The sequence below is a fragment of the Schistosoma haematobium genome, chromosome 7 (assembly GCF_000699445.3).
Source record: "Schistosoma haematobium chromosome 7, whole genome shotgun sequence".
Taxonomy (NCBI): domain Eukaryota; kingdom Metazoa; phylum Platyhelminthes; class Trematoda; order Strigeidida; family Schistosomatidae; genus Schistosoma; species Schistosoma haematobium.
In genome coordinates, this window is record NC_067202.1 from 1972487 (window position 1) to 1991307 (window position 18821).

At 40.8% G+C, this 18821-nt stretch overlaps 1 protein-coding gene across 1 annotated transcript; it reads right to left on the reverse strand.

Moving 5' to 3' along the window:
* Nucleotides 1-1992: 1992 nt before the first annotated feature.
* RAC1_1 (Rho GTPase protein rac1) lies at nucleotides 1993-8320 on the reverse strand. Its single transcript, XM_051217786.1, has 4 exons — nucleotides 8156-8320; nucleotides 7827-8097; nucleotides 7529-7761; nucleotides 1993-4552 (listed from the first exon to the last, which is right to left on the reverse strand). Exons 2-4 carry the CDS (start codon nucleotides 8002-8004, stop codon nucleotides 4397-4399), a joined length of 567 nt encoding a protein of 188 aa, XP_051064210.1. The 5' UTR covers nucleotides 8005-8097; nucleotides 8156-8320; the 3' UTR covers nucleotides 1993-4396.
* Between the last annotated feature and the right edge of the window lie 10501 nt (nucleotides 8321-18821).

The following is an 18821-nucleotide window of genomic DNA, read 5'->3' on the forward strand; positions in this document are numbered from 1 at the left end:
CATGAAAGTCAGAACACATTGATGAATAGCTTAGCGTCTACGATTCTCTAAAATTCCCCTCCAATTCATTTAGTAAGTCAATACTACGTATAAAAGTGTATTATTTATAGGGAACTTTATTTTAATCATCTACTGCTATATATATATATTCTGTGAACATATCAACGTGGAACATCCCAACTTGCCAGATAAAATGTGAAAAGAATAACTCAAAAGTTAAAGCTTGAAATGAAATCCCCAATAAAATTTACATTCGGGTTAGCGCTTTCTAAGAGAGTCGGTCTTCTACGAGATGGGGTCGCCAACCCTATGCCCTATCCTCCTACTTTATCCGGGCTCGGGACCGGTAGCAGCTCCAGTCGTAGTTTGCCCTACAAAGCAAGTCCTAGATTGGAATCCTCAAGGGAAAAGTAGAAAAAGTAAACCAAAGTACAGACTGCACTGGGAATCGGAGGCAGACACCAAGTCCTATCCATTCATTTGATATCAAACTAACAACACATAATTTTGCCGTTAGAAACATTACCACTGAGCTATGCAACAAGCTGCCAATCTCTTATAGGACTGAAATATTTAAAAAATGACTAGCCACTGAGTAGTGATCAACGTCATGTCACTTTACTACGACTAATATTACTAAGGGCGGCCTGCTTCATCATCTGGGCTACCTATTCCTACCATCTAGAGATTTATTCCTCCACTGGGATCTGGTTTGTTCTCTCCCACAGTAGGTTGTTGCTAATAGTGTCCGGCCAACGGACCCGAAGTATTTTGCGTAGACAACTGTTAATAAACACCTGTATTTTCTGGATGATGACTTTCGTAGTTCTCCAGGTTTCCGCCCCATACAGTAGAACTGTCTTGACATTTGTATTGAAAATCCTGACCTTGGTGTTGGTTGACAGTTGTTTTGAGTTCCAGTTGTTCTTCAGTTGCAAATATGTTGCTCTTGCTTTGCCAATCCGTGCTTTCACATCTGCATCAGATCCACCCTGTTCATCAATGATGCTGCCCAAATATGTAAAGGCTTTTACATCTTCCAAATCTTCTCCGTCAATTTTGATTGGATTGGTGCATATTGTGTTGTATCGGAGAATCTTGCTTTTCCCTTTGTGTACATTGAGACCTACTGCTGCCACATTGGTCGTCTTCTCCTGCATTTGTCGTTGCGTGTGCGATAGAAGAGCCAGATCATCTGCGAAGTCTAGATCGTCCAACTGCGTCATAGTTGTCCGTTGTATCCCGTGCTTCCCTTCAGATGTTGACATATTCATGATCCAACCGATCACCAGGATTAAGAGAAAGGGTGAGAGTAAACAACATTGCCTGACACCGGTCTTTACTTCGAACGAGTTTGTCAACTGTCCTCCATACACGATTTTGCAGTTTAATCCATCATATGAATTCGGTATGATATTGATTATCCCAGGTACGCCGTAGTGTATCTCAAACGCAACAACAAATGCAGGAGAAGACGACCAATGTGCCAGCAATAGGTCTCAATATACACAAAGGGAAAAGCAAGATTCTCCGATACAACACAGCACGCAACAATCGAATCACAATTGACGGAGAGGATTTGGAAGATGTAAAAACCTTTACATATTTGGGCAGCATCATTGATGAACACGGTGAATCTGATGTAGATGTAAAGGCGCGGATCGGCAAAGCAAGAGCAGCATATTTACAATTGAGGAACATCTGGAACTCAAAACAACTCTCTGTCAACCAACACCAAGGTCAGGATTTTCAATACGAATATCAAGACAGTTCTACTAAATGGGGCGAAAACCTGGAGAACTACGAAAGCCATCATCCAGAAAATACAGGTGTTTATTAACAGTTGTCTACGCAAAATACTTCGGATCCGTTGGCCGGACACTATTAGCAACAACCTACTGTGGGAGAGAACAAACCAGATCCCAGTGGAGGAATAAATCAGGAAGAAGTGCTGGAAGTGGATAGGACACAGATTGAAGAGAGCACCCTACTGCGTCACAAGACAAGCCCTCACATAGACTCCTCGAGGCCAAATGAAAAGAGGAAGATCAAAGAACACATTACGTCGAGAAATGGAAATAGACATGAGAAAAATGAACAAGAATTGGATGGAACTGGAGAGGAAGGCCCAGGACAGAGTGGGTTGGAGAATACCGGTCGGCGGCCTATGCTTCATTGGGAGTAACAGGCGTAAGTAATTAGAAGTAATGATCAATACTTTATGAAACGAAATGTGCAAACAAGTTATCTGACTTAGGAAACTGACAATACACGAACAGATGGGTGGAATTAACAAGACGAATAACACGGTAATAAAAAAGTAGTGATGACAAAAATAAGAATAAGGCATGGAGGACATGTTTAGGGGTTAACTTAGCAGAATAAACGGTATGCAGTCACCTAAGATCTGAGCTAAAACAAGGAAAGAGGGCATGGGGACTGTTGTGATCCAATTTAAGCCTGGTCATCCAACGTCGACAACTACTAACTATCCTAATCTCCTAGTGTATATTTACCAACAGAGCTCAATATAACTCTTAATGATTCCATTGAATATTGGTGCCTCAGCAAGGCTGGATATGGATTTTTTCTAACTCACGTAAGTCGGGTCAGCAGTTTTACTCCTATTGATAAATTATGCGCTCTTAAGGCTTTCTAATTAACGTATTTACAGGGCACATGAGTATGACTCATACTAGGAGTGTGAGGACTAATCGTACTGTTGGATCACCCAACTCAAAATAGATGAAGTAGGGTACGAGATAGAAATTAACAACCGAACACATTTACCATTATGCCACAATTGTTCCACCATTCATTTATAATATATTGAACTGGAAATAGAAAGCAAGCAGTGAAAATTATATTAAAAAGTCAGTCAAATAATTGAATATGCAAATAATGATAATAAAAACAATCCATTCAAAATATTCAACGAGTACAACAAGAAAAATCACAAATATCAGTTTACCTTTTTAGGAAACAAAGAAAGAAAACATAAAATATACCAAAAAGCATTCTGCACTTTTATACTTTTCACACACAGACACAATTTGAAAACAAACAAATGATTTGATTAGTAGAGATAAATACAGAAATATGCATATATATATACATAATAAAATCCTACACTCTCCTGGTTATCATTTGTTCCATATGCATCTTTTATAATGCAGTCGTGAAACAACAAGTAATGATCATCAAGAACTAATATGTAATGAATGCAGATAAATTAATCAGTTCAGTGATGCATAAGTTGTCATGTATCAGTATCAACAGAGAATATGATCATGATTAATTGATAATTAGATAAGATAGTCTGTCTTATTGTTTTAATTTCTTCAAAGTGGCGCATTCAACATACAAAATTAAGAAAGAAACGATGCATCTCACAGTCGCAAAATTACAGAAGAGGATGTCAGATGAAAACAAAGGTTGAGTGTGAAACAGATAACAAAGACAGACCAGGCTTACAGGTATTTGTTAGACTGACATAGGGTAATATAAATTGACCATGCCATCCACTAATTAAAAGTTTCTTTCGAAAATTCACTCTACACTGGTTGGAACAAATGAATTGTGTGATGTAAAACACCATTAACAACGAATCGGGTGCGTACAAAATACTGGTTTGTAGTTGTCTTGAATCGAATTACATTGCATTTTTATGTTTCATAATATGACAATAATCACAAGAGAAAAGAACAACTCGAATATAACCAAAAGAGATCATGTATGAATAGTTAGCATAAGGGGGATGGAGGCAGTGGCAACGGTTCTCTTAGACGCAATTTTGAGAGAAAAATCAGGCAACACCAAGTAAGAAAACAAAGAGAGGCACGAAATTGACTAAAGAGGGAAGCACAATGACTACGTCTGTGTGTACGATTCGGATCACAAGAACAATACTCATAGATCTGAATGAGAAAAAACGACTCAAATACAAATATTAACATATATTACATAAGTCAGCTTTCCTACACTGGTAAATTAATGTGAAGAATATGCACGGTCATTCATGTGTGAACACAAAAATTAAAACAAGCGAAAAATCAGGACTGAGATTCAAAACAAAGGAAAACGGAGTGAACAGTCGAAATTATAAGAGATTCTATTGTCTGTTTGTGTGTATGTGTGTAATTGTGAATAGTAAATATCAACCGGATAATTAGAAAAGATGGTTGTGTCACCACAAACACGACGACCTACAAGCACACACACTTGCATAGGATCGTGTTGGTGATTGTGGCGACCAGTCAGTCGATCGATAACAAGTAAGTGTGAAAATAAATTAATTATACAGGATAATAAGCTCACAAACACACAGTCTCGCCCACTTGCATGTTTACTCTATGGAAGCATCCACAACAACAACTGGAGCAATATTATCCCAATATTAAACTAATTCACATGAACTATGTTTCTTTTTCTTTCCTTCAGGCATGAGTACTGCTCGAATAGCTTCGTCAAAGACATCTTTTAATCCGAACTGAGTTAAAGCAGAGCATTCCAGATACTTCACAGCTTTAATTTCTCTTGCCATTCTGCAACCCTGAATAATAACAATGGTCAATAAAAAAAATAATCAAATGATAGTTTAAAGCCTAAAATGACATCATACTGTCACTACTCATGGTAAAATTCTGCTAATTGGAAAATAAACACATTTACTGAATACTGGGAATATGTGCTGACAATCCCGTATAATAAACAATAAAGCGCGTATACTTGTTACTGTTATCTTGTGAAAAAAGACTAACTACTTTATACCCAGTAAACCCAAGACCGTAACTGCCATTTATATACGATACTAGGGATTATATGTCGTGATGACTCAGTCGAGTTACATCACTCAGAACACTGGTTCTTTTAGGTTTCATCATGACAATCAGGTCAGTATAAGAGTGTGACGGAATAAGTTGTTTCAGTTTCAGTTTGGGAAGGACAGGAGGCCTGATAGCCTGTGTTAGTCCTGGAAATGGTGGTCCCTCAGTTGATTTAACTTTCTTTTGAAAGAATCGACGGATGGAGCCTCAACCACGTGCTGAGGTAATGAGTTCCACTAGCTGATGATTCGATGGGAAATTCGATAATCATCTGACAAGTAATTTGTACTTGGCTTGTGAACTTTTTTGAAGTGTCCTCGTAAATCCTCTGTTTTGGAAGACAAGAAAAATGAGGGCATATCAGGTGTCAATTTGGCACTAAGCAATTTGCCTCAGAAAACCAGCATTTGGAGTGATGCTCCAACCCACAACAAAGGGAGGTCAGAAATGATTGACCCTAAGAGTAATACATCCTACGGGTGATACATCACGGATTCCAATGGCGAACAGTAACATCCTAGAAGTAAAAGAGTAACACTTCCAAAACTACTTGAAAAAACTGTGACCAGACACTCATACGGATCGTTTCTGTACGCTGTGGTCATGCTCCCACATTGTCAAAACTATCATCAGTCCAGTTTAATTTACAGGTCTCTCAAGGAGTATCGTTCAACGATGTGGGCAACTGAGAAACAACAACTGTTCTCGCAAATCTAACACCATTTGAAGTCGACTTCTTTACAACAAAATTCCTCCATTTAGTTAACCTGTCGGATAGTTATCGGCTGTTTTGTATCACTCAAGACCAGTGCTTCCGATATATTTCTAGTTCATGTACGCTTTCACCAAAACAAAAACAAATGCTGAAGGAAAACTATTTAAATGCATATCAATCACTGAAATAATCAACTACAGAACTACAAACGTTCCACAATACGATATACGGACAATCAATCTAATAGCACTTAATGGACAGAAAATCACAATATTATGTAGTAAGTTAGGCAGTGCAGAGCATCTCGGTCAAACCAAAAGACAAGTTCCCCTCGAGTTAACAATTTGACTGCATATGTTGTGACTCTATATGCAAATAGCAAGCTACGAACGAATTAACACTAGAAAAAGCCACCAAAGAACTTCACAGAACTCAAGGAACGTTTAATCACATTGTAATCTCAGGACACTGAGTCAACATTCAGTGATGACCAAATTATTCACAAATACTTCAAAAAGTATAAACAATAGCTTTCGGTGGAACTATTTTACAAAAATGGAATAAAGGTCGAGCGACGAAATAAATCGGCTCAAAATATATTCGACTTGACAACTTTTAACTACTTAATACGGTATACACGCGTAACAAGGATTGTACAGATATAGTCACAATTAAAGGAACTTTAAATTTAATTAAAACGTACTTTACATATCACTCTCACCAGTTATGTACCATTTAACAAATGAAGGTCTATCTCCGAGAATAACTGATTTAGTTATCCGTAAGCCCGGATATTGGTAATCCAAATACTCTACTATTTTCATTAAACTATTTCTCCTAGGAAAACACATTAAACCATGAGCGAAACGCGTACATGCCTTACTTTGTATTCCAGTAGTCGTCGCGAACTTTTTAGCAATAAATAGACAAACACACACTATGTGAAGTCTAATGACGCTACCCGCTTTCCTAAACCGAAAAAGGCGGAGTGCGATAAGAACTAAGGAGTCTCGCGAATTAACCTCCAGCCACAGCTTTAACAGTAAAACTGTAGTAGATATTCTGTGGTAGAGTCATCAATCATACAATGGATGTCACCGACTTGACGCTACAAGGTAGCAATATGAACCAGTAACCACAACAAGGTTTCTGAATTGACCACTTATTTACACAGTTGAGGTCAAACTCTACTACACATTTTTTTGTTTAACGTCAGGCACAAAACAGTACAACCTGTCAATGTAACAGAACAGATGTACTGAAAATAAAGTGGATTTAATGAAATATACCCAAAGTTTACAAATAAGATCAAAATATAGTTATTTCCATTTTATTTTTGTGTAGCTGCTTACTTCACATTTAAAATATACAGTATACACGCACCTAAATGAATCTTGACTATATTGTTTTCCTTGGTTACAAGTCATTGAGGTAATATATAAAGTTGACGTTTATAAGCATTTTAGGGATACACACGATGAAGCAACACGCGCAAAAATTTTTACGAATAATAGACAGACTTTACAGACTACTGACAGGATAGAGCGATTGTTTAATGATTAACAGATTCGACATTCAACTACTAACATGCAAGTTCAAGCCTAGTAAACTTGAATCAGGGTTTTCCAACCAGCAACCTGTTTTAAACGCTGGACATTCGCTTTTCGCTCTCTCGACATTTTAAACACTCGTACCGCGAGAAGGCAGAGTAGTTCTCTGACAGTGCTTATTTACGCGTGATCAGATGAGAGCATTTTGGAAGAGCGGACTCATCACCCTGGCTTCAATACATGTATAAGCGATCACGAATGTTAACATTATTTCATGTGTCTAACAACAAACTAAAAAACATGACATTCTAATCCTGTTCAAACGTACACTTGGAGTATTACTCGATTATATACTTGCATTAAAATAATCACTGTAACCCTTCATATCAAGTATAGTTAATAAATATATGTGAACTATTTGTGTAGTAGCAACTAACCTCTGCATATGTTACTGGAAACGTTGTGGATTTTAACCCGTTAGGACTATCACGTAGGTCCCGTTTTGTTCCGACAAGAATAATGGGAGCTCTAGGAACATAAGCGGATATCTCCGGATGCCATTTACTACGAACATTCTCGAATGATGTGCGACTGACCAAGGAGAAGCACACCAAGAACACATCAGTTTGTGGATACGAGAGTGGTCTAAGTCTATCGTAATCCTCCTGACCTAAAGATAATATACGTGTTAATACAATCACGGACTTGGGAGCATTTAAATATATTTATACTTACCGGCTGTATCCCACAAACCAAGGTTCACAGGTTTCCGGTCAACCATTACGTTGGCAGAGTAGTTATCGAAAACGGTTGGGACGTACTCACCGGGGAAAGCATTTGTCGTGTAGCTGATGAGTAGACAGGTTTTTCCAACAGCACCATCACCGACAACTACACATTTAATGGCTTGCATGAGTAGCAAGAAGTAAAAATGTAACGGTTCGCGTCTAGCCAAAAGGTACTTTGTGTATTAGGGGAACATACAACGTAGTGTGATTGAGGAGGGCTGGAGGAGAGGAAAAAAGATTAACATATGACCCAGTAATCAAGGACAACACACTTACATCTAATAGGGAAAGCAATGGAAAGCAAACAGAAATAACACGAGTGAGATCAGTACAACCCGATAACCGAAACTAGAACTAGGCAACCCAATCAATTACGCACAAACTCAAACCAAAAACCAATTAACATCCGCGGTTACTGGAATTGTGTCCGTTAAAACAAAGCATGCTACTTTGTCTGAAGTGAGACCAAAAACCGCCGCAAACAGCTATTGTCATCTTCGATTTTGTCAATCTTGATTAATGCTTCTAAACGTAGGTTCACGACTCTACTTATGCTCCACGTCGAAACTGGTATACTTTGATAAAAAAAATTACCAAACGAAGAGAATATGGTCAATCAGTGATGATTTTATACTTCGACTTTAGCAGGGCTTTTAGTATTGCATCATACAACGCTCTATTAAAGCTCTCCTGACTTGGCATACGAGATTCTCTATTATCCTGGTTCAAATATTTTTCACCAGAACGTAGCCAAATCGTTCGTTCCGGATCTAACTACTTTAAGCCTATGAATATTACCAGTGGCGTTATACAAGGGTGTCCAGTTAGCTAATTACTCATACTCCTCTTCATTAATGATGTTTGCTCACTATTTGAATTCGGTAAACCTTTCCTTTTTGCTGCTGACCAAAAGTGGTTTATTCATTTCCGTCTTCCACCAAAGAAAGTCATGTTTGACGGTAATTGATGGGGACATGAGCAAGTAATATGAATGGATCGCGTCATAGAACCTATCGCTGAATTTTGATAAAAGCAATCGCATTTACTTTGGACTCAGTACTAACATAGATCTGGTTACACAGTGATGTGTTGGCGAGGAAAATAAGGAACGGTTGTTTACTTAGTCGGACTAGTGGAGAGTCTGACGACTATTAGATGTGTCTTGTGTTTCCGTACCCTTATTACTGCCGTGATTGTGGTCGGATTTCGGTGTTGAAATTTGCTTACATCCTAGTCGGGCCAGTCGTGTGCTGTCTATCTGAGTTGTGTTGAAGTACTGTAGAATTATGGTCTGCTTCGTTATTAGTGCTATTATTATAATAGCCCTAATCCTAAAATTGTGACTCCCTAATCTATAAGATCTTACGTGAAAGTCACATTATTGTATACGCTGGCTCATCGTAACAATTAGTAATATAAGATCCAGTACTTCTGAAAAACACATTTAGGCTGAAGATAGGACAATATATTTAATGTGAATAATGACATATTATACAAATTGACCACGTCTACAAGGCTGAGCCAAGCCATCCGTATTACATGTTGAATATCTATTTTCCCATTTATTTCATGATCAACTTTGAGGATTTTGTGATTAGGACCAATACCAATACAGGGATTCCTCTCCTTACGTTAGATTTACCCTTTGTTGTCCTGCAATAAAACACAAATTCGCAACAACAGTAATGATTTTCAATACTTACTTACGCCTGTTACTCACAATGGAGCATAGGCCGCCGACCGGTATTCTCCAACCCACTCTGTCCTGGGCCTTCCTCTCCAGTTCCATCCAATTCTTGTTCATTTTTCTCATGTCTATTTCCATTTCTCGACGTAATGTGTTCTTTGATCTTCCTCTTTTCATTTGGCCTCGAGGAGTCTATGTGAGGGCTTGTCTTGTGACGCAGTAGGGTGCTCTCTTCAATCTGTGTCCTATCCACTTCCAGCACTTCTTCCTGATTTATTCCTCCACTGGGATCTGGTTTGTTCTCTCCCACAGTAGGTTGTTGCTAATAGTGTCCGGCCAACGGATCCGAAGTATTTTGCGTAGACAACTGTTAATAAACACCTGTATTTTCTGGATGATGGCTTTCGTAGTTCTCCAGGTTTTCGCCCCATTTAGTAGAACTGTCTTGATATTCGTATTGAAAATCCTGACCTTGGTGTTGGTTGACAGAGAGTTGTTTTGAGTTCCAGATGTTCCTCAATTGTAAATATGCTGCTCTTGCTTTGCCGATCCGCGCCTTTACATCTACATCAGATTCACCGTGTTCATCAATGATGCTGCCCAAATATGTAAAGGCTTTTACATCTTCCAAATCCTCTCCGTCAATTGTGATTCGATTGTTGCGTGCTGTGTTGTATCGGAGAATCTTGCTTTTCCCTTTGTGTACATTGAGACCTACTGCTGCCACATTGGTCGTCTTCTCCTGCATTTGTCGTTGCGTGTGCGATAGAAGAGCCAGATCATCTGCGAAGTCTAGATCGTCCAACTGCGTCATAGTTGTCCGTTGTATCCCGTGCTTCCCTTCAGATGTTGACATATTCATGATCCAACCGATCACCAGGATTAAGAGAAAGGGTGAGAGTAAACAACATTGCCTGACACCGGTCTTTACTTCGAACGAGTTTGTCAACTGTCCTCCATGCACGATTTTGCAGTTTACTCCATCATAGGAAATCCGTATGATATTGACTATCTTCTGAGGTACGCCGTAGTGTCGAAGAAGTTTCCATAGTGTTGTTCTGTCCACACTATCAAATGCTTTTTCGTAGTCAATGAAGCTGATGTGGAGTGATAAATTCCACTCAATTGATTATTCCACAATGATCCGTAGTGTTGCAATTTGATCAGTACACAATTTATCCTTACGGAATCCTCCCTGTCGGTCTCGAAGTTGGGCGTCTAGGCAGTCCTTCATCCTGTTTAACAATACCCTGTTGAAAACATTTCCTGGTATTGAGAGAAGATTGATGCCCCTGTAGTTATCACACATGCTGTCTACATCATGTATATTTCCTTCCCAATTACCAGTACACTCTACGAGACCAAACATTTATGTAGAATTGAGCATTTGTCTCTTGTAATTAAACACCATTTTGTATCTGCTTAGTTTATACGAACAGCGGAGTAATTCCTCTCGGTTGACTAACATTATCTCTTTTTTTAAAATAGTTTGTTCTTTATTTCTGACCTAAGGATGGCTAAAGAAGCAGGCGGGTAAGCATCTGGTAGCCGGACAGAACATGAGGAAGTCGTGTCTCACCAGCATGCAGTTGAGTATCCCAGACATCCTTTTCCCACTTTTCTACCTTCCATTCCCTTACTAGCTATGATCCCCATGCGGAGGGCGCGTACAGTAGTTCATGTAAGATAATTCGTGGAAAGAAGTAAGCGCTACCGAGATGGGATAACATACTAGCGAATTATTTGACAAATGAAGAGTTTATCTGAATAGTGACTGAACGGTTGTCGTCACTGATTGTACAAGCGAAAAATGTCAAACACTGGATGAGTTTGTCTGCAGAAACTGAACTGACAAGTTTTTCTCTACTAAAATTATCGAACCGACATTCCTATGGAAGTCGACTATAGAAAGAAGCTGATGCGACAACCTTATTTGATTGGTTAAGACCTGATTGTGAACAACTTGGTAATATCAAGTATTCACTTGCTCCCTTATTTTGCGTACACATTATATATCCTATGGTTATGTATTTTATGTTGAAAATTTGTGAGTAGGAAAAGAAGGCCTCCAGTACCATCTGTACAGTTCCACTATCTGAAATAATGAACCACTGTGTTTATTAGTTGGATTTTTCAATAAATTAAAGGAGGGTAGTATGCAAGCACAAAAAAGTGCACTGATGTTGTCTAAGGAAAAACACGAAAGGCACTTATAGGATGGAATCCCATGGATCAAGGATCACCAAAGCATGCTTAAAAGCTAAGAGGGGGGAAATTACGATTAATTTTATCTAGTGTTTTGCACCCACCAGCGATAGTAATGACGACGATCAAGATCAGTCCTACGACAGGCTGCAATCGATTGTAGCAAAGCGACCAAGAAAGAACCTGACAATCCTGATGGGCGATCTAAACGCCACTGTCGGAGTAGACGACGGTGTATTTGTAGATACCATGGGACGATATGGACTAGGAAAAAGGAACGAAAATGAGAAGAGATTTGATAATTTGTGTCTCTGCAACAACATGTCTATAGGCGGCGCAATATTTCTCCGTCAACATGTACACAAAGCTACATGGGTCTCACCATATCACACTACACAGAACGAGGCTGATCATATTTACATCAACAAAAAATTCAGGAGGTCATTGGAAGACGTGACAACTAGAAGAAGAGTTGCCAATCTACCAGCGTTCAGAGAAATCAGGCTATATATCAGGAAAAACAACACTGGAAAAGCAGAAGGGTTTGACAATAAGCCAGTTAAAACACTTAAGTCAGATATAGAAGTAACTGTAAGTATGTTCCACGCTCTACTCAGGAGGATTTGGGAAGAGGAACAAGTGTTGCAGACAGACTGGAAAGAAGGATACCTCATCAAGGTACCGAAGAAAAGAGATCTGACCCTATATGAGAACTGAGCTACAGAGGCATCACACTACTGTCAGATAATGACGACTTGTGTAGCAGCAGCCTTTGCATCAGTGGGCCTCATCATACACAAATGCAACGCAGGGAACATCAACAAAATCGCCCTTGATGGTCAATATTTGGAAGGGGTGGAATCTGGGAAGCATCATCGATGGACGTGGAAGGTCTAATGCAGACATAAAGGCGAGGATTGACAAAGTAAGAGCCTCATTCCTACAATTGAAGAACATATGGAGCTCAAAGCAATTATCGACCAATAGTAAAGACAAAATCTTCAATAGGAACGTAAAGACAGTTCTAATGTAGGGAACTGAGACGTGGAGAACTATCACAACAACGATCAAAATGTGCAATTATTTCCAAACAATTGTCTACGCAAGATACTTAATTCCTGTTTGTTGAATACCATCAGTAACAGCCAACCACGTAAGAGAACAACCCAGATTCCATAAGCAGAGAAAACTAAAAAGATACGCCAGAGGTCGATACGACACATTGAGAAAATCATCAAACTGCATGACTAGAAAGGCCTTAAGTTGGAATGGTGAAGAGAAACGGCAAAGAGTAAGACCGAGGAACACATTATGTCGGACATCGGGAGAAGACTTCAAGAAAATGAATGGCGACTTGAAACAAATGGAAAGGACCGTCCAGGACATATTTGGATGGAGACTGCAGGTGGGTGGACTATGCTTCTCCACGGGGGGTGACAGGCGTATGTAAGTAACATCCAGCTAAGTAAAGGGTGATAGGTAACGAATGATTCCTTGTAGACGGTAGTTATTTCTGGTGGTTTTCGAAGTACGAACGCTATACGAAAAAACTTGGGCCACTCACTCCATAGAAGTAAAAGAAAGGCTGAAAAGCTGTCTCACATTTCTCGAGACTCAGGACTTTGATCATAGATTTGTACTCTTATTGAAATTTGTTGTTACTAATAGTTGGATGTGTTGTAGTGTTATAGTGGAATCTGTTCCTAACTGCATGACCTATGAAGCCAAGCATGTTATTATTGAAAATATTTATATTTAGAAATTATCACAAAGAGGTCAACAATGGTGAACGCGAGACCATTCATTCAATCGGATAGCATGTCTCAGCCTTGAAGGTGTGGTCATTCTTGTGTAACTTATCTCTTCAACTCATATTATATGCACCCGGGCAGTATCACAGCTCACACGCAAATGATGAACTCCCTGTGTCTATGGAAACTACTTTTCTCGCTTCGAAAAACAATCAATTGATTCAAATTATTATCACTACTATTATTGTCATTATTATTACTATTATTATTATTTACCACATTGTTCACCCTATTTTATACTTATACAGCGGCTCGTCTTTGGTGGAAATTCAACTGTATCTAAACGTTCTCGAGTCACTGTTTGGTTGAAAATTGTATGTTTCCACTGAATATGAGTTCTGAAGCAGTGTTTCTGAAACCACGTGCACCATTCAAACTGGCTGCCTTCAACGTTCACAGGTTGGACAACAGATAGGGCTGGCTACGTCTTTGGGAAGTCTTAATATCAACGTGTGTTGTCTATCCGAGACCCGTATTCAAGACTCTGGTGAAGTACTACAAATTCGACCTCCATCTGTCGCTTCAAAAAGCTTGTTTTACGTGCGCTTATCCGGGGACCCTGTGGCATCTTCGTCTGGTCTTGCTGGCGTTGGTGTCGCACTAAGCGCTAGAGCTGAGGCAGCACTAGTCGATTGGATCCCCATTAACAGTCGGTTATGTGCTGTTAGATTAGAAAGTTCCATCAAAGTGAGAAGAAATCGGCGTGAGAAACGATGTCTTTTCGTCATCTCCGCCTATGCCCCGACAGATTGTAGCCCGGATCCAATCAAGGATGAGTTTTACCACCAGTTATCTGTTCTTCTCCAGAAAGTGCGTTCGACAGATATTGTAGTACTTGCCGGAGACTTGAATGCTCAGGTCGGGCGTCTAGGCACAGAAGAGAGTCGTTTAAGTGGCCGATGGGGACTTGTTGATCGCAGGACAGATAACGGGGACCGTCTACTGCAACTGTGCACAGACTACAACCTGTTTCTGGCTAGCACTAACTTTCGGCACAGTCATCGCCGATGTGCCACCTGGCGTCCTCCCTCTGCATCTCAAGCCCGGACTCAGATTGATCACATCGCGATCAGCTACCGCTGGCGTGGTTGTGTACAAGACTGTCGCTCCTTTTGGAGTACCTATCTGAACTCTGACCATGCTTTGGTCTGGGCCAATCTTACCTTACTTTTCAGTGGACAACGAAGTGACCGCCACCAACGGATTGATGTCAGCAAGTTGGTTGCAACTTCTGTTGGTGGGTACAGTCAGTTGTGGGTTCGCGAAACGTACAGTTATAAGCACTGGGTTTCTTCTGGTTCCTTTTCAACTCACTGAAGCCCGTCGGTCTACTCCGGGTGACCGTGAGTTTGAGATAAGTCTACTTCCGATTGCGTCCAAGCTATTGGCTTCCGTCATACTTCGTAGGTTGTTCAAAACCCGAGAAAGATTGACTCGCGAGGAGCAGGCTGGATTTCGTTCTGGTAGAGGATGTATTGATCATATCTTCACCCTCCGCCAAATGTTAGGACACCGCCATACTTATCAAAGGCCAACAATCGTAGTGTTTCTTGACATCAGGGCTGCCTTCGATTCGTTGGACAGGACTGTTCCCTGGGATTGTCTATTGAAGAAGGGTGTGCCTGAGAAGCTTATTAACATCCTAAAAGCCCTATATACAAACACCTCAGGCAGAGTGAGGGCATACAACCACCTCTCTCCATTGTTCCATTCGAGCATTGGGGTTAGGCAGGGCTGCCCAATCTCACCATTCCTCTTTAACTTTGCCATCGATGACATTCTGGAAACAGCTCTGATGGATGTAAGTAAGGGTGGTGTGGATCCGTTGCCTGGAGAAAGACTTCTCGACCTTGAGTATGCGGACGATATTGTCTTACTGTGCGATAATGCCCAATCCATGCAATCCGCACTTAATCAGTTGGCAATCAGTGTCCGTAGGTATGGTATGTGCTTTGCACCTTCGAAGTGCAAAGTACCTTCTACAAGACTGGCAGGATTCTAATCCTGTACTCACCCTGGATGGTGAGCAGATAGAAGTAGTCGAGAAGTTCGTGCATCTTATCTAGGTAGCTGCATAAGTGCTGGTGGAGGTGTGAGTGATGAGATCATTGCAGGTATAGTGAAAGCCAGAGCGGCTTATGCCAATCTGGACCATCTCTGGCGCTATCGTGATGTCAGCCTAGCTGTAAAAGGTCGGATCTACAACGTGTCGGTGAGAGCGGTTCTGCTCTATGCTTGTGAAACCTGGCCTCTCTTAGTTGAAGATGTTAGACGACTCACTGGGTTTGATAATCCTTGTCTCCGAAGGATTGTTGACATCCAGTGGCAACACCATGTTAGTAATGCAGAGGTTCGGCATCGTGTGTTCGGGCGCACAGACGATAATCCAATTGGTGTCACCATCTTGAAACACCGACGTCGGTGGCTTGAACATGTTCTACGATTGTCGTCCCAGAGAATTCCACGTCGTGCATCATTCGCCGACTCTGGGACTGGTTGGAAGAAGCGGAGAGGTGGTCAGTGCATGACATGGTGTCGTAGTATGAAAGAAAGCTGCAAAGGACTGGCTTCTGTCGGTCCTTCACGACTTCCTGGTTGGGGTCCGAGAGATGGTGCAACACAGTGGCTAGAGACGTTATCACATATGGCTCAGAATAGAAGCCAGTGGCGATCCTGCTGTAACCTTCTCTTACTTTCTTCATAAAAAATGGTTGTTTCTTCCTTAACTGAAAGATTTCTTCTGATTGCACCTTTCCGTTCCCTCATTACTACCACACTACCTTACACCAATCTCTTCGTTATTGTTCTCTTTTTTTGCGCTCCTTACCTTTTTTTCTTTTTTCTCTTCGAATTCTCATTGTTTTGTGTGTCGCATGTATATTGGCGCTCTCTTGTTCCAACATTTATGTGTTCAAATAATAAATATAAACAAAGGCCTGCCTGTTTTCTGCTTCCCCCTCAGGATTCCAAGTTAGTGTTTTCATCGTGATGCAGTTTGATGATTCCTGTAATGTATATAATATCCACTTCCAACGTCTTTTGCTAGATTTCCTCTTGCAGATGGAAGCTGGTTTGTTCGCTCCGACAGTAGGCTGTTGCCGAGTATCTTGCGTAGACATGTAGTGGCATTGGACAATAGCCACACAATCCACAAAGCTGTGAACACGAGACTACTCAGAAAATAGATATTCAATATTTAACGCGGAGAAATACCTAACAATGGAGAAGGCGCGAACAATGAATTGAATGGATGTAACAGTATCGAAAATCATTACGTGTAACTTTATTAATGCAGGTTTGTTTTCCTTATTGCAGGACAACAGAAAGTGAACGTATTAGAAGAAGAAGAACAAAGCTTGCGCAAAGTAAACCTGCTGGATGATGAGTAAAACTATTTTGTAATAGACTTCTCTTTTTGCACAAAAACCGCGTAATTCAATTTCTAATATATCTCTGTTGTGCTCGCACGCCGTGTTCTCACTTGAGTGGCATCTGCCAGTCCTGACTGTTGTGTTGTGTTTCAGATTGCTCCTGCCTGCAGGTAAACGCTGAGAATACGTGCTACAAGTGGTGATGGAGGTGTTTATGTCAAAACATGATGAACCCCCAGCCATCCCTGGCAAGTTAACAGTCAACATAACCCCTCGCCAACCGCCACTGTTAGGCGTCTCATCAGACTATGACATCTGGAAAATTAGAGTAATGACGTGCCTACGTCGAGTTCCAACTTCGGAACACTTCGACTACCTTCTGTCGTACTTAGATGACGAAGCAGCGAAACGAGCGACAGCTAACGGCTTTACTACGTGCAATTCACCATCTCAAAATTGGAAGATTTTAGATGAATGTTTTTCGTTGAAGGTGGATACCCAGCAGTCAGCCATCCAATTTTTGTCTCGCCACCAGAAACCTCATGAAAGCCCCATCGACTATCTTCACTCATTACAGCAGATAGCAACCCAGGCATTCCCTAGCCTGGACATCTTGGGGCGAGAAGAAATTACACGCTCCCGTTTTATTGAAGGACTGCTGCCAGGTGCACTGCGAGAACATCTACTTTGAGTGCCACCGGCTGACACAGCCGACTTGAAACGAACGGCACTTCGATTTTTGACTGCTGAAAGACTGTCAGTTCCATTGGCGACCTATCGACCAACCGTGATGACTATCGATGAAGCCACTGAACCTAATCGACAAGATAGCTTTCAAAGTGCCGCGGCTATTGGAGAGTTCCCTGACCGGAATAGTAGACGAGGGCAGCCGACTTCCACATGGAACGGACGGTCGTCAAGGGACAACTATCGAGGCCAGCAAACAGAATGCTTCTACTGCAGACGTTTCGGCAAAAATGCCAAGAAATGCGGGCATAACCGCGTGAAAAACAGAGGTAAGCAGTGTCGTTTGCATATATCGTCTTGCTATGTTAAACATTTGTGCCCTGTTACTATTAAGGGTAGAGTGCAAAGTACTGAGATTAATATACTATTAGATACAGGAGCTTCAGTATCCTTGATTAAGGAAGACCTCTTGCAGAAACTTAACCACAGCACTCAGCGTAAACAATGCTCTTCTACCTTAATTACCGCGAGCGGAGAACCCTTGAAAGCGTGTTCTAAGATAGGGTTAGAGCTGACGATTGACAAGAAGCCTTTTCAACATGAGTTCTGGGTTTGCCCCACACTGACTTGGGACATGATTCTCGGGGTCGACTTCATGTTAAAATACCAGGTCTCTATACATATGAATAAGTCAGAAGCGAGTATTGGTGGAGTTGTCGTGCAAATACAACACCATGAAATACCAACTAAGTCCGTAGCCCAGGTGGGAATTTCAGAAATTGTACGTCAGGTACAAGATAATAAAATAATAAGTGAAAAAGACCGTCGAGCAACCACTGATGTACTCCAACAATTTAGTTCCGTTTTCTCTGAGAATATCTCTGGAAATCGGACGACCACTGTACAGCACTCCATCCTCACAGGTGATCACATGCCATTACGTCAACCACCTCGCCGAGTACCAGTACATTACCAGCCTCAACTAGAATCAATGATAAAAGATATGCTAGAGAAAAAGATCATTGTACCGTCTTCATCACCATGGGCATCGCCTATCGTTTTAGTGAAAAAGAAGGACTCTTCCCTACGACTATGCGTAGACTACCGCCGCCTTAGCGCTATAACTAAACGTGATTCTTTCCCACTTCCACGTATAGACGCTACATTAGACGCCATGAAAG